At 36.6% G+C, this 21,081-nt stretch overlaps 1 protein-coding gene across 2 annotated transcripts in view; it reads right to left on the reverse strand.

Moving 5' to 3' along the window:
- RAB3C (RAB3C, member RAS oncogene family) overlaps window positions 1-21,081 on the reverse strand; it is a 115,562-nt gene that overhangs the window by 44,604 nt on the left and 49,877 nt on the right. For both annotated transcript variants that reach the window (XM_041470817.1, XM_041470816.1), the window contains one exon: window positions 13,884-14,002. In XM_041470817.1, coding sequence (XP_041326751.1) covers window positions 13,884-14,002 — 119 coding nt within the window. The remainder of the gene's footprint in view (window positions 1-13,883; window positions 14,003-21,081) is intronic.

Here is a 21,081-nt window from a genome sequence, read left to right on the forward strand (position 1 = left end):
CTGTTTGCTGAGTAGATCAGCATCACTTGTTCGAATCTTAAGGAGAATCACAGTTTTGTCACTCTCTTCCCCAGTTCCCTTCTTCCTCTTGGAACACTTCAAATACAACTGGCAGGACAGCTCTTGTAATCTCTAAATAGATCTCTTTGTATAACTTTATTGGGAAAGAGAGAATAGAACTGGCATTAAAATAAATTCAGCTTTAGTTCAAAGCTTGCAGTTTAGATAGTCTCATAAAACAGCTTGTAACATATCCCAAAATTCTTCAAAATATGAGTCCTGAGAGGTGTTTCTTTTGGGAAAGCAAATTGAAGACACCTAATTAACTATTTAAAGTATAAAACCTTAACTGAAATGTGAGAAAAATATTAGGTTTTGGATGTCTTCCACTGGATTAGAAGACTGGTTTGCTATGGTAGACACTATGAAAAGCCCTTTAAAAACCACAGATAAATGCAGACTTTCCCTCTAGCCATCATACCCTCGCTTTTGTTTATATATCTAAGCTGCGATGGCAGTAACTAACTCAGTAGGGTTTCCATGGAGACTGGAAAGTCATTTTAAACACCCATGACTTTCAGAATATAAATCTCTATTACCAGATATTGTATGAGTTGCTAGAGGCAACATTTCCTAATAATTCTTAGTTACTTCTCTATATTTTTTGTATTCTACTCACTCAAATATGCATAGACAACAAAACTCTGAGAAGATTATAAAAACTGAATAAGCATTTGTAGTTCAGATGAACTACCAATACTGATTTTCCTTGATCTATGAAGGAAATGTCTATAAATCTGCATAGAATTATAACTTTAACTTCTAAGCAAAGAACTGAGTATTTGTGGTTTAAAAGCTCAGAAAATATGTTGATTTAAAAGGATGTACTAAATAAGGAGAGAGGCTAAAATGGCAAATTTCAATTTATGCATCTAAAAATATAATGAAAATTTCTATTATAAATATATATATCTTTTATATATATATATAAATTATATATATATATAATAAGTAAAATATGTATTATTTCTCTCAACTTTACCCAAGCTTACATAAACAATTTTAATCTTGTCATTGAGTCTTAATGGTATGTTTGCTGATTCTCTCCAAGCAATCAAAACCAAAAGGACTGATACTAAATATTACATCAAAGGAAGGCTTGCATTGCCATCCATTCTGCCTGGCTCGTATTTTGTTCTCTCCCTTTCTCCCACAGGCTGTAACACTCAGCTCTGTTATACTGAAAGGGACTAATGCTAAATATTACATCAAAGGAGGGTTTGCGTTCCCGTCCATTCTGCCTGGCTCATATTTTGCTCTTTCTCCCAGAGGCTGTAACAGTCAGTTCTGCTGCTCCCTGGCTGGTAACAAGTGAGCTGTAATACACAGGCTCCTCTCACTGACCAGCAAAAGAAACTGCTACAGTCTTGTCCTGTCTTCAGAATTGTTTCAAAGCAGAAATTACTTAATGCTTTTCCTTTATTTTTGCTTTCTTCAGCACACTTTGGCTCTGCTAATCTACACACATATCTAAGTAAGAATTTAATGTGTTCAATTAATATGGATTTGTTACAGAGTTTTTCCTTCCAGGAACAATAGGAAAAAACAATGCCTCATGACAGATGAGGTGGTGACAGATGCTCATTTTCTTACTCAGTGTACCTTAAGATTTTAGCTTTTATATCTTTCAGATCCTGTACTGCATTAGTATATAACTCTGAACTCCATAGAGTGTTAGCAAGATCTCCACATTTTGGACAGGCAAAACAACACTTGCAAGCCTCAGAACCAAGGACACCCTCTGCCCCAGGCCTTAAAAAGTATAAACAAAAGAGAATCACAGTGGGGGGAGCGAACTAGGGATACATGACTTCATTACCTGAAGCAATAATTGGAGAATGAACCCCTGATATGAAAATAGACCAAACTTATATCTGTCTGAAAAACTCATGACCATTGTCCATTTTGGGTGTAGTCCCTTGGGGAGGCTTTGTCTGCCCTTAATGTACCTGAAGGTCCTTCATTAAATATATCTGTTGTTATGTTTTTAACTTTGTTTCACCTCTGTCTCTACATAAGCCTGTTCCAGGAATTATCTAAATGGCCTCTTTTAAAAAACAAAACCAGGGATATCATGCAGCTATAGAAAAACTGAAAATATCATGAAGATTCATCTGCAAAACTGGGCCTGAAATCAGTTTTATCAGTATTATGGTTTTCCAAGGGAGCTCTTCCATATGAATTGCTTTTTAATTGATATAACATTTTCTTTTCTCTTGCTGTGTACAAAGCACTGTAAATAGAGATGTATCATATGAGTGGGAGAAGGCAATTGAAGATAAAAAACATTGATTTATTTTTCTCCTTGGAGTTCCTCATGATGTGAACTTATGGCAGAGCATGTTTGCTACAACTAGAGGGAAGTGAAGAGCTTAGGAAAGCCTTCCCTGCTATGAACATTGGACAGATACAACTTTTCTCATGTTTTCATGTGGGAATTGACTTTTAGTTTGATTATTTAAAATGCCAATACTATCAAGAAAGAAGAAAGGATAAAGTCACTGCTGTCCTTGGAAGAGTTAAAACTAATCTGCTGTGCAGTAGTATCTGCCCTTCCACACTTTCCTTGCTGTTTCCCAGAGTTGTGCACAGACCAATGCCTTCTACTTCCACCTCCCGAACTTAAATAAAACCATACCCCCACTCCAGTAAAACTATAGCTGTCAATCTCCCACTAAAACAATGATGTAGAGATTATTTCACACGTTATCACTGAGCTGCCAGTGCCTGACCCCTTGTGATGGTCAGTCCGAAACTGCTAAAGCAACCTGTGCTGAGTCTAATGTTAGGGACAACTATGTAACTTTGCAAGAATATGTATGCAGAACTGAACACTGCATCATGATACCCAAGTATGGGTGAGACAATTTAATTTCTGTATTGGAAACACTGTTATCCCAGACTCTCTCTGGGACATCTCAGCTTGGTTGCAGGTTTCTGTGCTGCTGCATTATTTGCCAAAGGCAACTTTAACATATTCAGCCACTGAGAAGCCACTCAGTTGCTTGGTGGCCAGCATAGAAAGGATTAAAGATGAAAGACATCTCCCTCCTCTGGTCCCTGTGGGGAGTTTTAACACCAGTTTGTGACCTTGAAGCTGCAGTTTTTACTGCCTGTTCTCACAATATCTAGATAAATTCAGGGCTTTTAAAGTAGGTTTTCTGCTAAAGCATATTTAATAAACATCCAAGATCTTGGTCCAAATAGCAGGCAGGTTTTTTGACTTACTTAAAGAGACTGCAATGCCTCTTGTATTGTAGAAAATAAGAGCAATCACCAGGTAAAAATAGAAACTTTAATTTGGAATGAAAATATTTTTTCCCTTTCTTTTCCTTATTTTATAGTGACTTTATATTCATAAATCTACCCAATCAGAAATGTTGATTTGTCTTTAACATGCTTCTACCTGACACTAAGAGAAGAGACAAATTCTTTTAGGGATCCTTGGCAGAATGATGATGGTACTAAGCTGTAGTTACAATTAAGGCTTTATTTTCTTAATGTATTCTTAATGAAGAATTTTATTATTCGCACAACACAGCACAACAAAAGAGATTAGGAAAGAAGTCGACTTAAAAAGAAGGCTGAAAACCATCATTATTAAGCATTTACTATAAATGCCTTGGTTTAAGGTCAAGGCCTTGCAATGTTCTGATGAAAGACAACCTAAATCACCAAACTAGCATTTGGATATGCTTTGAAAATAACCACTACCAGCAGGTCGTACTGCTGTGTCACATTGCAGTTTGCCTTTCAATACAAGAACAGAGGGATCAATTTCAATAAATCTTGTTGCACTCCCCCACATATAGACTGTATCTCACATTGCTAATATACTTGCACAACTGCCAGGGCTTGACACTCAAAACAGGGCATCTTGAAATCATGTGCAGAGGAAAGGAGGGGAGAGGGAACAGAGGTGAGAAAGTTCATGAGGAAGAAGGACTCAGTTAAACTTCATACTGCCCACAAAGTTGTACTCTGCAAGACTCACACAGTCTGGTTTTTTTTTAAGATTTTGAAAAAAAGTCATCCAGAAACTGCAGTCTTAATGCTCCTGAGATATCCTAACTCACAGAAGATATATGCAAAAAGTTGAAACCCCAAAGGAACAGCTCCATCAGCAAATTTCAAGCTTTGACTGTGGTACAGGGATCATGATATTCCTCTGAAGAGTAACAGATTCAGAATAATAGAGTACTGAGAATAGTGAATAATCTGCAGCTTCAGATGAGAGTAGAAACTGTTCAGGAACATTATTAAGTCCCTGACTGGACTTGTGTTGGCTGGCAGCAGAGTTTTCATTTGGGAATGCTGAGCAACTGTGTAAATCTGTCAATATACAGTTACAGGGAGATAAGAAGAGTGTATTAGTTACTGCTCAGCCAATAAAAACTATTATTGTCACAAGACTGTAAGACTTTTATTACTAACAAAAATAAACATTGTGAGTTGATTATAATATACCCATGTTTGTTTCTTTCACTATTGTCAGTGTGTAACTATAAAATGGACAGACTTGCTAAATATTAAACTCAGCATTTCATGTACCTTCTTCAGCATACTGTTATATCTTACCATCCCTAAGTTTGTTTATCTTTCTGATAATCTCCAGCAGCTTACCATGAGCCTATCAGAAGTATTTTCCACTTTAACCTTTTTAAAAATAAAAGCATTATCATAGGAAAAACCAGACAAAACTGAAAATCTCATTAAGAGTACCTTAGCATGATCTAATTAAAGGATAGAAGTTCAGCCCAGCAGCATTCAGATACTTATCTGATCATCTGGTTTGCTTTTATCCACCTCAGTGTAACCCCCAGTGATCATATCTGAAGAAGAGCAGGATGTGGTACACATTGGAAGACACCTCCTTTAACGAACAACAGTTCTCTGAATGGCTGAGTATTTGCATTACCTCATCAACTGCACAATAAATCTCCACTGTGAAATTTCCAGTCCAACAAAGCAAGTTAAGCCAGAGCTCTCCTCTTGCCAGATGTAGGTAGCAGCAAGGCATAATTTGCTAGTTTGTCATGTTTTCCCTGTTAAAAGATCCTGGCCATTTCGTATCAGACAGACCTCCACATTTTTATGACTGAGGAAAAGGGTCTTAGGAAAGGAGTGATGCACCCTTCCTTACCACAGACCAGGTATAACAAGAAGAGAAGAAATCAATCCCCAGAACTTCAGCCCTTATCTGCAGGGGTGGTAACTGTAGAGAAAGGCGCAGCTTTTAGCAGTTGCAGCCACACTTACGATGTAGCTGCCAGTCTGCAGCCGATGCTAACAAGGAGACTGCAATGTGGTGGTACTAGCTCATGTCCAGTTATGGCCAACAGCTGTCCTAATCAACAAGCATCCAGCTGATACATATAGATACAGATATATAAATAGTTATTTAAGCCAATTAGGTGCAGTGCAAGTCAGAGTGACATAATCTTGAAGCATGTTGTTGAGACAAACTCCACTGAGGAGCTGCACTCATCAGTTGGTGACTGAGTAGGACCTGGGTGTGTGATTGCTGTCAGTGACTTACTGACTGTACTGCCTGAGCTCACATTAGAGGGAAAAAAAAGACATAGTACACCCTGAGGGAACTCTGTCACTATTTACTCCTCTTTTTTATTAGACTTCCCACTGGCAGCATTAGTAGGTTTTGATGCAGCTGAGGACAGCTGAATGGACACCCTGATACTGAATAGCTGCCTAGAATCTAAGAAAATATCACATTTACAGTGAAGGAGGTTCAAGGGAGTGGTTTAAAACCTACAGAAGCACTTAGTCCCACAACAAAATAAATGAAAGGAGCAAGTGTGAGAAAGAGCCAATAGGACCAAGGATCACATACAAAAAAATTCTGTTCCACAAACATATTTCTCTCTATGGCTTAAGGGCATCAAGACAGGAAAGAATGAAAAATGCCATGAAAACTTAACATCTGTCTTTCGTGATTAACTGTGATAATGCATGAATTAGTTTTTGGACAGTTAACCCACAGAAAACATTTTCTCATGACATTTGTACTTTTAAGTCAAAGGTTTACTATTTTCAAGACACCACTTTGATAAGGATTTGCAGAGATTCCTATTTGTAATGTACATATTTAAATTCAGGTTTTAGTAGGAAGAAAAATATAAGTATCTTTATCAAAGCAAATAGTTCAGGCTAGATTGATGCTTAATCCTAACATGAAATGTTGTCATGAAAAGCCTTTAGAAAAACAGGTTATGTTTGTCCTTTTTAATGGAGAATTTTCCTAAAGCCATGCATTGGCAATGTCAGTAATAAGAAATGGTAATATTTTATGGCATGTAGAAAACTTTGAGTCAGCGATGCCCTGACAGCCAGGAGGGCCAAGCGTGTCCTGTGGGGCATCAGGGACAGCATGGCCAGCCGGACAAGGGAGGGGATTGTCCTGCTCTGCTCTGAGCTGGGGCAGCCTCACTTTGAGTGCTGGGAGCCACAATATAAGCAGATAAAAAAGCTATTAGAGAACATCCAAAGGAGAGACAAGGGGTTGGTGAAGGGTCTGGAATTGAAGCCATATGAGGTCACTTGGTTTGTTCAGCCTAGAGGAGACTGAAGGGAGACATTGTGGTTCCCCTCATGAACATCTTCATGAGGGGAAGCAGAAGGGCAGACACTGATCTCTTCACCACTGCCACCAGTAACAGGATCCGAGGAAATGTCATGAAACTTAGTCAGGGAAAGTTTAGTTTATCAGGAACAGGTTCTTCACGCAGAGTGTGGCTGGGCTTTGGAACAGGATCTCTGGGGAAGTGGTCACAGCACCAAGCCTGACAGAATTTAAGTGTGTGGGCAGTGCTGTCAGGCACAGGGTTTTATTCTTGGGGTGTCCTGCACAAGGCCAGGAGCTGAATTTGATGACCCCAAGGGGTCTCTTCCAACTCAACATATTCTATGAGTTCTATGACTTTATGAAAATACTCTGGATGACATAATGTTTTTTGCTGGTCTATCATGAGTGATCTCCTGAAAATTATAGAACTGTAAAAAAACCCAAATGATTTATTTACAAGATTTTCTCTTCTTTCCATACCAAATACATACTTCTTTTCTCTTTTAGGAAAACTCAGTTGCAGTATATATTACTTCTCAAATATCCAGGGCTATGTCCTGCCCTTCAGTTTGAAATGTGGGGATACTTTTTTTTTACATGTTGGGAGAAACATTGTGGAAGACATTGGAATGGGTCTTAAAACTGGAAAGCATGTAGGCAGTTTGAGCTAGCAGCAATTTAGCATTTGTGAAACAAAGTTTGATGATAGACTTTTGAGGGAAAAGATGTCACCTCAGAGAACTGTTTCATGTATGCACTTTCCTACACCAGGAATTCTGTAGCAAACTCTTCATGAAAAACAGCTAAGCAAATGGGTCTGGAATACAGAGTTTTAAAACACATTTGTTCCACCAAGAATATAATTTTTGCAATTATTTTTAAAATATTTTAACTTAGAAAATTTCTTTCTCAGAAAAAAACATCCAGTTTGTCACTGGTCTTTGTCCTCCTTAAAGTAAGTGTGAAGATAAAAAGTGAAAAAAAAAAATTTAGAGTCATTTTGTGCATAACAAAAGTACATTTTCAATAGTAAGTATTAAAAAAGAAAATGGTAAATTTAATGTAATTGCAAATAATATCAATATTTCCAACTGAAGAATGCATTTTTGTTTCTTATATTTAAGTCCATAAATAACACCATTTGTCTTTCCCCTTATCCAGTGTGCAGATGAAAGACTTAGAAAGAAATGAAAGGATAATACCAAACTGTGATCAATTTCACTCTTTTTTTCCACAGCACATAATTTGTGTGTCTTTTGTTTTAAGCAGGAAAATGACATGAAATTATTGACCAGCATGCATCTCCTTGCTCCTCAGTGGCTGAAAACTGTGAATATATCAAAAGCAACTGAAGGGCATCTGTTTAAATATATGTTGATATCAAGCACAAGTATATGTGTGTGTGTGTGTCTATAATACAGTAGAAGTTGTATGCATATTTAACACCAGTCTGCTCCAGCTGAGGTTGCTGCCAGCTCCATGGCAGACACTCAGCTGGTGCAGAGGTCACCAGTGGCACAGTGCCACTCTGTCCAGACAGTGTCCCCAGGGACAGGGCTCTGACACACATGGCACCTGGCTGTCCTCTGTGCTGCAGGACCCCATCAGCTGCTGCATGACAGCTCATGTGCTTTGGCAAAGAGAGGTGGAGGCTAAATTTGCCTAGAGGTATTTTCCAGTTATTTTCCCCGGTATACAGCATGGCATAATGAATTTTCTTAAATTATAGAACTAGGTACAGTATCAAGAGGTAAAAGAAAAGTAGCCTATCTGTATATCAGACTTGTGTTAAGCAATATTAGACTAAAATTTTAGATGTGGAAGCAAGAAGGTGTGAACATATGCCCTTTAGAAATGTGTGCAGCAGTGCTGACAGTAATTTAATGGCTCCGTTTGTTTTGAGGCCTTCTTAAATTGGTCCACAACATGCTAAAGTCCTTTCCAGTTTGTTTTTTTTCTTTTTCCTCAATGACTATTAAAAAAAATGACATCATATCTTCCATTACAAGACACAAAAGAATACATAAATGCTCAATTTCTAGTGTACTGTAGCTGTAGATGCCAACTTTTAGTTCAGTTGAGGTGTTGAATGGACAGAAAAAGTTCAAAGAAATGGAAGAATTTTTTCCACAATATTGTTACAGAATGACAACTACTACTGACATATCTAGTAAATACAGTAGCCAAATGTCATGTGAAAGTGAAAACTTTCTTATTTTTCATGCCTTAATTCTCAGTGTTATCTTGAATTGATAATAGCATAGACTCTTTTTAAGGTTCTACTTTATAACCATCTAAAATGACACTCTGAATAATTTAATCAAGATATATTTATAGTATATTTATATATTTATAGTAATGGCTAAAGTAATATTGAACAGCTCAGAATGTGCTCTGTTGTTATCTTACAGCATTCCCATAGTCTTTGCCTAGACCTGCTTTCCAATAACTACATCCCACGTGTTATGGGCAAAGATGAAGAATGCAAAATCAGTATTTACTTCTGGTTTTAATTTGAAATTAAAATTGTTTTCATGCTGTTCTAAGCATATGGGTTATTACTAAATTCTGCAAATAATTTCTGTCTAAATACAGAAGTAAACAGAGTGTGATAAAGTTCTTAAAACCATGAACAGTCTGCTGGGACCTGAGGCTCTGTCACCTCATGAAATAATATCTTCTGCCAGTTGATTTCTTCTCAAAGATCATTAGCTTGAGCAGTCTGCAGCAGGGGAGAAGGGGGCAATTAAAATGACATCTCAGAAAAAGCAAAGAAGAAAAGGAAAGAGAAATATCTTTCATGGAAGACCCTCTGAATTCTTTAAGATGTGTAACAATTATCTTTCCAATAGGGACATTAAAAAACATCCATCATACGATTTTTCGCAAATGCTATATTTTTTAAAGGGTGTGGGTAAACAGCCTTTGAAAAGGGTGAGGGTATGTTTTCTAGCATACTTTCTTCCCTGCTCCCATAGATCTCAGCCAAAAATGTAGGAAAAATTGATTTTTTTTACACCTTGACAGGTTTACAAAACAGACCACCAGTAGCTCAAAGTCTCTTAGACTCCTTCAACCTTATGTGTTTCCTGAGGAAGCACCCTTGAATCTGAGATTTCAGCAATTTGAAATTCTCAGTTTTTGAATTCATGCACAAGGGAGCCCTCCACATCAGTGTTTTCAGCAGTCACCAGACTGTGATAAAAATATTGCTAGACAAATATTTGTAGTTGGGAGAACATTTTCAGGTGCAAAGGAGAAACTTAGAGTGACTGTAAAAAACTATATACCATGTACTCTATTCCCATTCATCCTTCAGACCTACAGAAGTTTCACACAGAGGGTTTCAAACTGGAACATAAAATTTCAGCTATTTAGATCATGCTTTACATACCTGCTGTTTCTGACCTAGGTAAGATATTGCAATAGAAACATGCTGAGTAGGAGGATATTTCAATTCCTTCCAATTCATTCATTAGATGTCTAGAAAAGTATTTGTAAAAACAGGTTTTCACTTCAGCTCAGAGACATTTATTTCTCGGGAACTTCTACAGAGCTCAGCATAGTGAGTTGGTACCAGTTGCAAAAATAATACCTTTCACCCTCTCCTTTCTACCATAAAGGACCACTGCCCTTAAGGATACAACCTACGTGCACTGAAACACTAAGATGAAAAGGGGCATAGCACCTCCAAGTGAAACATATAGAGAGAAAAGGTTAACAAATGTAGATGCTACAGGTGCTAGTATAAAACAGGAATCAGTGCAAGCACTGTGAAATTACAGCTGAACTAAAAATTACTCATTGAGGTGGCATTGAGCCACTCTCAACATTCACCTATTTCTCCTTCAAATTTAATTAGAAAGAATTTCTAAAGAAAATAGATCCCACTAGGCCACTTTCTTGAAACATGTGGATACTGTCTTAAGAATTCAGCTAAATGGGAAGTTCTGGTTATTTGGCTATACCCTTTTTCTCCTTTAAAACTCAGGCAAACAGAACATGATGCCCTACAACTGATTTCTTATTTAAAGGAAATACATCCATTCCCAAAATCTTCATCTTTTTAGGATGACATGAACAAAGTGCATCAAGCTATTTCAAGGTATACATCTTGCAGCATTAGCTGCATTGCTGAAAGAAAAAGCCTCTTAGTGAAGGCAGCTTCAGACCCTGGGGAGAGCTCCATAGAAGAACTGCTGAGTCAAAGCATGTTTGATTTGCTCTTATTGCTAGCAGACAGACTTTCAATCCACTCTCTGTGAATTCTTGGCTACATATTACATATATAAGTACTAATAGAGTTAGATAAAATTATGAATACTGATTTTTTAAATGTAAAATGTTAATACATTGGCTATAGAATTTTTCACAGTTGAATAGATATATGCTGACTTGAATAGATATATGCTATCTAGAGGTGCAACTATTATTTATCTATATCTGTAGTTAAATAGGAGAAATGTCAGTCATATTTCAGGCTGCAAAAAATATTTTTTAATACAAAAAATCATCCCAACACATATTTTAAACCAAAGTCCTTTATCCAAACCTAAAAGGAACCATTGTCCTGACTGCAGTGCAGTTTCTAGATCAAGTCTTGAAGCTGATGCGATGTGATTTGAACTTGGACTTGACCTGTTGTCCATGCATATGAAAAGGCACTACTGCTTAGAGAGGCACATTTATCACAGAGAAAATCACTTTCAGCCCCAAAAGGACTTAAAATCCCCTGTTCTCTCCTCTGTAACTTTCAGAAATACACAGACACCTGCAGATAGCCATGCTTGCTTTTCTGTAGCATTGGTAATTGCCAGTTTTCTTTAACTTTTCTCACATTCAGAAGCAAGCTGTGCAATTACTATCAAAATTGAAGCCAGGGCTGATCAAAATTAATTATGAGCTGTGAGATGGGAGTAATGGAAAAAAGGAAGAGCAGCAGAACAGTAACTGGGCTTACAACATTAAAAATACAAATAACAGGCAAATCTATGTCTCATCCTGACAAGTGAGGCACTCAGCATATCTGTCATTCCTTTCATCATGCAGATTACTTCTCAGTAGCTCTCGACACATAATACTGCAATGCCTTCTTTCTACCAAATTTCTACCAAGAGCTATCAACTCTTTGTGAAACTTCTAGATAAAAAACATTGAAAATTCATATTTCATAATTAATCTATTTAAGAGCTCCATAGCCTTAAAATATGTTCTTGCTTCAATTTACAGTGACTTTTTTCTTTTTAATTAGCATGAAGCTTAGTTACTTTTTACCAGGGGACAAAGAGTGCCAAACATAACAGATCTAGGAGACTGGAAAACAAACAGGTGGGAAAATTAATAATAAGCACTCATATTTACACTTGCGATAAAAGGAGTCTTTGTGTTAAAGGGAGAGAGATAATATATGGTATGCCATCTGGTTTGCCTGGAGATGGGACAATGAAATTTTCAGATCACAGCTGGTCTTAGACAAGACATTATCAACTCAGTACTAGAATAGAATCAGCCCATGGACAATGAAAAACAGGACAAAACAAAAAAGTGCTGTATCTGGCAGTGGCAGGAAGCAGTGCCATTGGCAGCTACATCTGCAGGTTCAGATGGGAGATTGGTGTACTTCTTGATTTCCTGTTTTTGTTAAACTTTTGCAGCACCTGTGAATTAACACTTTCAGCTACCTCTTGTTAGGTAGGAGATTGTGTCTCATGCTGTTGAACAGAGCAGTAGTCACAAATGTGTAATAGCAAGTACTTATACTATGTTTCCAGATTGTAAACCATGGGCAAAACATCCCTTTGTCATAACTCACAGGGAGCAAAGGTTCCTTCCTCTTGGAGTATCAAACAGAGACTCCACTCAGATACATTCAATTGCCCAAAGATACTTAATCTATACTCATGCAAGCTTATAGATTCTCTCAAAAATTGAAGGAGTTGCTCATAAGAGCAATTTGGTGTAGAGGCATACAGACAACTTGATGGAGAAATAGTGGGACACAGTCTGAAGTTGCCCCTTTCCCCTGGAGGACTGTAAATGACTACATCCCTGGTGCTTTTATGGGAAATGTCAGGCAACCCAAGATCCCATTTCACTGCAGCAGAGTCAAGCTAAGGTTTTCAGTTATTATTTTCAGAGTGATAAATGACCAATCTCATCTTACAGAGACCAAGAAAAACTCCAGGTGTTGAGAGGGAAAGTGTTCCATGGGTACAGTGGCACCTTCTACCACAATAATAAGTAGAAGAGTATGAAAGAGAGAAAATTATTTTTCTTGGATGGTTTAATGTTTATAGCAATTTCTGTTAAAAAAAGGCATCACAGCATCATTACTTTTCAAGCGTGAAACATGCTTCTGACCCTGTCTGTCCTGAAAGAAGTACACACTAGAACATACCTTAAAATGAATTTTAAAAAGCCAAAGAAATATACTGAACAAACCACACAAACTCCAAACAAAATCCTCTTTCAAACACAGTTGTCCCGTGGGAACTACATGCAAGAGAGCACATGGACCACACATGACAAATATTATTCATATCACTCAGAAAACTGCTGAAAGGGTCTTGGATATCAAAATAACTCATAAAGGGGGAAAAAAATCACAGAGGAAAACTCTGGCTTTCAATTTATTATTTTCATAAGTTAGCTTTACTTAAAAAAGCTTTAGATTGTCTGGATGCTGACTGACTCGTGTGATTAAAATGATATCTCCACTTTCATGGAGACATCTGTATGTTCACATAATACCAGGTAATACAAATTCAATGCATTCTAGGGGTTCTGCTATTCTGATAAAGTTCACTCAATTTAACACTTGATTCACAGGATGGACAGAACAATGTATATCCAGCTACAGATAAAAAAAATTAAATTAAAAAATTACTCTCAAACATGGTATCTCATTTTTTTCCATAAAGTATGGGAACACTTTCTGGTATCTTAGCAGTTAGTCTCCACATCTAACACAGCATGTTTCTGGTTTCAGTAGTATCAATAATGTACATGAACTGAAATTACAGAAAACACAATCATTGCAATTAATTATATGCAAAACATTTTTAAATATTCATTGTCTTTCCTGACTGAAAAGAACCCCACCACCATATACTCAGATATAGGAATGCTTTAGCATTTAACTGGAAGTTTTCCAAAACAATTTATACTGTCACAGCAAATAAGTGATATCACACAATACTCTCTGACTATTTATTTAATACAAATTCCAATTTTTACTTACCAGTCTTGCACAGCATTGAAAGAGTCTTCATTTGTGATGTCATACATTAAAATGAAGCCCATTGCACCCCGGTAGTAAGCTGTGGTAATTGTTCTGTATCTCTCCTGGCCTGCTGTGTCCTGAAACAGTAACAAACAAAATTTTTACATTGCACATAAATTGAAAACTTTTTTCTTTTCTTTTCTTTTATAGAAAAGAAAGAGTTATTGTACAATTCTGTAATCCTGAGATAAGTAGAAATAGAACTCTGCATTGGATCATAACAGGAGGGACATATGAGGGGAGAGTGGAGAGCAGCAGAAAGGCATGGCCCCCTGTCAACCCATAGATTCTGAGTCATTAGTGATTCATTTTATTCATCCTGAGTTGGGTAAGAACTTTCTCTTCTGATCCTGTCTTGTACCTTTCCAGTAAGACAGAAGTAAATTCTCAGTAAAATGCTGGAACATAATAGCATCCTTAGGACCTTCATTACAAGAACAGGATGGTTCCTGAAGTCAGAAAACATCTGGAACAAAAAGGCAATGTCTAATTGTTCTGTTCTTGTGATTTTAATCCACAGGTCCTCATGTCAATGAGCACAAATTACAGCTTTTTGCTGACAAAAAAAAAAAAAAAAAAAAAAAAAAAAAAAAAAAAAGACTGTATGGCAGTGCTCATAAAACAAGGATGATAGGATGATATCTGGAAAAAAAAAATTTGCTATCAGTCCCTTACCTCAACCCAGTTTTCTCCATCATCTTAATCAACTGTCTTTAAAGCAATAATGTAGAAATGTAAGTCTTAGCTCCTACTTCTTGCTTTCCTTATTTCCATTAAAAACTTTTCAGGGTAGCAACTAGCTTTTAATATATTTAATGTAATATCCAGAATAGTGTTTGGTCTAGAGAAAAGAAGCCTGACAGCAGGTCTCATTAATGCTTTTATTAATATAATACCAATATTTAAAGGCCAAGAGGATGGTACCAGACTTTTCAGTGGCGCCCAGTGACAGGACAAGGAACAATGGCCATAAACTAAGCACAAAAAGTTTCACCTCAGCTTTATGAAGAAATTCTTCACATTGAGGGTGGCACTGGAGCAGGCTGCCCAGGGTGGTTGTGCAGTGTCCCTCTCTGGAGATGCTCAACCCCCACCTGGATGTGTTCCTGCGTCACCTTCTCTGGGTGACCCCACACTGGCCCAGGGGTCGGCAGGGTGATCTCCAGATGTCTTTCCCAACACTAAGTATTCTCTGATTCTGTAATACAACTACCTATGTCTGCACTAAAATTGAGACACAACAGAAATAACTGAAATATAGGAAATGCATAACTATTTCATGTTTCAGCCTACCTATTTAATATTTTAAACCATTAATATTAACAGCATTACAGGACACATATTTCAGTGCAATCCTGTAATTAACAGATCATCCGTGCACGTTTAATTTTAACAAACTTTGAAAATTAATATCATTATTTCCAATGGTTTTTCAATATCTAGAAAATTAAACATGAAAATTAAATTCTTACAAAGATGACTAACCAGTAACAAACATATTTGGTATGTTTTCTGAAATAGTTTCTAGTCTAGAAGTACTCCCTTGTGAACAAAAGGAAAATAGATTAGATGGGCCTCCATTCCTGCATATATACCACCTATTTCATAAACTAATAAAATAAGAAAAGGAAATTTACCTGCAATAGAAAACACTTTTAAAAAAAATTTCCAAGATCATCACTGCAACTAACAACATTAGGTAGAATATATGATTCCTGTTCATCCTGCCTGCTGCTTTGATGTATTTTCAGTGATTCAAGATGGAAAGCTAAAGTAGTAGTTAGACTTTAGCAGGTCTCACATGAAGTTAGTTTACATCTTTGTGGGAAAGGCCAGACAGACCTAAGCTGTTTCTGTTTATGCTCTGAACTGCCTGAGCCTCTACCAGCTGTGGTCTGGAGCTTGGATAGCTGCTCCTAGATTTTCTGGTGTTCTGGTGTTCCTGAATCTTAAGGTATTAAGAAGTGCACTAAACCTGTGCATATTTCAGTTATGAAAAAAGCTTTTTTTTTTTTTTTCTTTTGCTTTTTTTGTTTGTTGCTTTGTTGTTTGGGTTTGAGGGGTTTTGTTGTTGTTGTTGTTGTTGTTGTTGCTGGTTTCATTTATTTGATTTTTTTATTAGAAAAAACTTCTGGGAGGGACAGAAGCAAAATATGACCCACAGCAAACATTCAGCCTGTTCAGGAGAGGATTTTCAAACAAATTTTATCAGTGTCTATCTGCTTGGTTTTTAGTTAGAGACATGTTTGATTAGAATGTATTAGTATGACAAGCAAGATGACGCTCTTACCGAAGACAATTTTATTTTGCTCAGTGGTTTCCAATGAAGCCCACCTGCAGATAAGAGTGAAAAGCCCTAGCAATAAAGCCATTAGTCAATGATGCTTTCTGTCCCAGACACTGACTATTTTCTGTTCAGTGTAAAGTCACATAGGGTGGGCTTAGAAACTCTTGATTATAAAAATAAATAATGAAAATAAAAAATGGGTTTAAAGGATGACAAATCAATATGACAATCCTTAAATGATTTTTACAAAGAGGCAGGAAGCTGCAGATAAAGATGCAAACACTGACTGACTTTGGGATATAAGATGTTTTTCTAGACCCAAATTTGTCAGTCTGGGAAGGAACTAGGTATTTGGAGTTGTTCTCAAATTCTAATTCATAATTCTAAATTCACAGCTAATGCTATGTTAATAGGATGATAAAAAAAAGATTTCCTAAAGTGATATTTCAGTACACATGACATAGATGGATGACCATTGATAAAGGGCAGTACCTTAGTTACAAATACAGATAATAACATTCTTCTCTCTATTATTTTATATTCACTTCCTATGAAGAAGCAATTAAAATTTTAATAGGCCTAATGCCAAATTTATGCAGTAAAGTTTTTATGATCCTGTAAGAAATGAATCCAAATATAAATAACCAATGTTTCAAAACTTTTGTGTCCTACACATTCATAAGCATGTTCTTTATATTCAGACAAGAACATCTTCATAACTGCCGTAAGGATAGGTCCTTTCATATGACCATCAAGGAACTTAAATACCATTTGACAGGAGAGATAGCATACTAGAAAAATAACAAACTTTAATATTAAATATTATATTTTACCACACTCATTTATTTCAAACAGATAATACTATGTACATGATCTTTTTGTTTATTATCTTTTATTCTTATGGAAGAACTAAGCAGAAAATGATTGATTTCCAAATTTTATCATATTTATAGTTGTAAATCACTATGATTGTATCCTCAGGTACTGTTATGTACTTGTACTTGAAGAAAACCTTTTCCAATTCAGGTAGGGCTACTGTCTGTTGCTATGTTTTCTTAGTCTATTTGACAAGACCACAGAACTGATCTGATGACTGTCTTCTTAGATTTAAATTCTAAAATATAATATCTGTACTTGCACTGACTGATGTTTATTTCTAATCAAATGAAATAAAATAAGCCGGAGGAAGAATAAAATTTGGCCTATTATTCTGGTTAGCTGATCCTATCTTTGTGGATCTGTGGCATCAGATTTTAATTATTAAATCACATTATTATAAGGTTTAGTGGTCACAGTACTTTAGAAATTGTATTTCTACAATTTCTGAGCATTGTATACAGCACAATAGCTAATAGCCCACAGTCTTGAGTATTTGAAGACTCTGATACTTGCACAGATTTCCTTTTCATGTTTTGATGCCTCTAGTATGCTTTGTTCGGTTTCTTTTCTTAACTGATTTTTTTCATGTATAATAGAAATTAGTCATCTGCAAATATTTTTGTGCTCCAGATCCTGATATGTATGATTTCATATTAGAAAAATTCATTGGTTTTTGTGAGTGATTCAATAGCTAAAAGGATCAGTAAAGTTTTTCTATCAGTGAAGGTCTTGAAGAGGGCACATACATCTGTAGACTGGGAAAGAAGAATGATAGAGGTATAGACTGAATGCACAATATTTGGTTCTTCCTCTTGATGAAGATAGCAATCTAGTATGCTTTTGGCCAACTCTCCTTTCATTCTTCCTGATCACATATATATCAAATGATAGGCAAATAATTGCTGTATTACCTTGGCTCTTCATTTGAGTTAAACTTAAAGCTGTGAAATTTGACATAGAATAAAACAATAAGCAAAGATGTGTAAGTTGTTTGTACAGTAACTACCTGAATCAGTGTTTGTCCTGTGTTCCTCTCTAATAATGTCATGGAAAGATCTGATTGTTACTGTGGAACTACTATATAATTGGAGGCTTTATTGTATGGCGAATGCACCAGCTGCTGACAACAGTGTTCCCAGAGGAATGGAGAGATAGCATGTAATAGCCATCTGGGAAAGTAGAAACACTTGAGGACAGGAAGCTGGCTGACTCAAGAGGAAATAATGTGTTTCACGTGAAGTTAAGAGTTTAGGGGGCTGGAAAGTTTCAAAATACAAACCAAGGTCTTGATGGCAATCCTGGAGATACTACTTTGTATCTTACTTGCAAAGTACGGTTATCTAACTCAACAGAAGTAAACCCCTCCTACTGTTAAATCCTGCTAAGCTAGACTTCATCAAGAATGTGACCATACCAGCTTAGACTATGCTATTTTTTTGCAATGGGTTAAATCAGACACTTGAATTAATCTGCTGTCTGCCCTCCCTCTCACCCTCACCTAGCACTGCACCACTGACAGGAACAATACTTTATGCAAATAACCTGCAAGGGGAGTTGCTCATTATTAACATAGGCAGTTCTGAAGGTGGAAACAAACATCATTTGGCAGCAAGAACTTTTAATGAGCCTATCATGAGAGTTCAGCCTGCAAAACACAAATGTATTTTTTGGCGTGCTTAAATGACTCTGTGCCTCTGAATTTCTGTTCTGTATGCCAAACATACAAATATATTTTTTAGATCCACTTTCTCACTACAAGTATTACTCATATCATCATACAGCTTATTCCATGTGCCTACATAAACCTGGCAAGAATAGAGGAGGATTTCTTGGATGGTGTTTATACCTCTGCTTCACATCCACACCATTTGACGGCAAGGCAAATAGAAAGGTAAATTAGAAATGTGAGTGGGGTGAATCCTCATTTGCAGGCCAAATTTTTCTGTTAAGGTAAAGAAAACTGCCACAGCAATGAAGAATCTCAGCTCCCTAATGAGTTTCATTTTTCTTTCCTGCTGTTGCTACCCTAAGGTTATTTATATACTCAACCAAAGAGATTATGTATTTCTCCAATTTTTCCAATCTCTCCTCAGGTATTTCTGGGGTCTCAGGAAAAAAAAGGATAAAAATTAAAGCATGACAAACCATAACCCCCCCCCCAACCAGCCAACCAAACAACCAAAAACCATCAGAAAAACCCCAAAAGCCAAATATTCACCACCCTCAGAACAAACAAACAAACAAACAAAACAAACAAACAAAAAAACAAAACAAAAAAAACCCACCCAACAAACAAACAAAAAATCCCCCCCCAAAAAAACCAACCAAACAAACAAACAAAAAAAAAAAAAAAAAAAACCCAAAAAAAAACCAAAACCCTAAGACGTTATTCAAGGAGGAGCAAGAGAGGATGTCTGCAAAAATCTTATTGAGATAACACCCAGGAAGAGCAGCTGTGGGTTTATATCAGAAGCAGCTGGACAGGGCACAGACAAGGAGGACAGGAAGAAACACTCCTGGAGCAGGAGGAGGTGATTATCCCAGGAGCACTGTTTCTCAGCAAACAGTACTTTCAACAGAAAGTGTTAGGCACACAGACAGACAAGCACTTGAAAGGAAAACACCGTTTGAAACACTTACTTTAGCTAAGACACAATAAAAAAGATGTAACACAATATATTGCTAATTCAGTCTTTGCTTATGCACCTATTTTCTGTCAGCAGCTCTTTCCAAATTTCTCATGGCTTTGGTCTCCCTGGAAGTCTGTCTCTAATATTCATGTGGGTATATGTGTATATATATACACACAAGTATTTATACATGTATAAATATATGAGTGTATCTGTGAATGCATGCATGTGTTTGTAGAAATACATATAGGCATTTGGAGCTTGAAAAGACAGGTACTGACCTTGCCAATAAATACTTGCTAACCTTACGTGCTAATCCTTATAATTTGCCTCAAAATCACAGCTGACACTTACTTCCTCAAACAGGAGGCATGCAGGAGCATGGTGGGGCTAACTGCTGGCTCCTAGAAAGGTCTGGGCTAGCACTGGAAAAGTATTTTACTGACAGATTAACTTTCTCTCACTCCGTCTATGGAGCTGCTCATTGCACCTGAAATATATATATATATATATATATAATTTCTGCTTTTCTCCTTTCCTGTTCTTTCTTCTCTCTCCTTTATTTTTAAGACTCACATAATACGTCCATTCTCTGCAGTTCAACTATCATGCCTTCCTAACACACAAAATTTAGGAAAGCAGTGTAGCACTGTCTCCTTTCCAGCCCAGTGGAACTTGACCTCAGTTGCCATCAGTTCTGGCTCAGTTTTTGAACTCTGCTGCCATTTCATGCATGCCCCCTCTTTTCCCACCACAGGCTGTAGCTTTCTCCTGGTCCTGTCTTCTCCTTGAATGTCATCTGTCTTAATTTGCTGGATGTGAAGATTAATTCTTCTTGTCCTTCTTCCTCATCTTTGGACATTAATTGGATCAGCAGAACTTGGAATTATCCATAAAAGTAAAACAAATTTAAAAACTCCTTTATATTTTTACCAAACTTCCTTTTAAGTCTTAAACTTCCTTTAAAGTCTTAAGAAGAATTTCTTTCAGGAAAGGCTTAGGTTTTGCTTTCAAGATTTTTTTTTTTGTGTGTGTTTTATGACATGTGTTACAAAATCAAGGGTTATGTACTGCTATCAAAACCACATAGTGGAAATAATGACCTTATAAAATCTAATTCTCACTTCATGTAATATTGCAAATATATTTTAGGAGTCACATTAAAAAGTAAATTAATATTGAAGTGCAGTTTGTCACCACATCTACAGAAAGAAAAAGAGATAACTTTCTATTCGTATTATTTTGAAATACTTGTAAATCAAAATGTAAAAATTTCCTCACATTTTTCAGGAAAATAATGAAGCAACAGAGACCCATTCTGAAAAAAAAACCAGTTCTATACAATCAAAACCAGCAAAGC

The sequence above is a fragment of the Pyrgilauda ruficollis genome, unplaced genomic scaffold, assembly GCF_017590135.1.
Source record: "Pyrgilauda ruficollis isolate IOZ18807 unplaced genomic scaffold, ASM1759013v1 scaffold25, whole genome shotgun sequence".
Taxonomy (NCBI): Eukaryota; Metazoa; Chordata; class Aves; order Passeriformes; family Passeridae; genus Pyrgilauda; species Pyrgilauda ruficollis.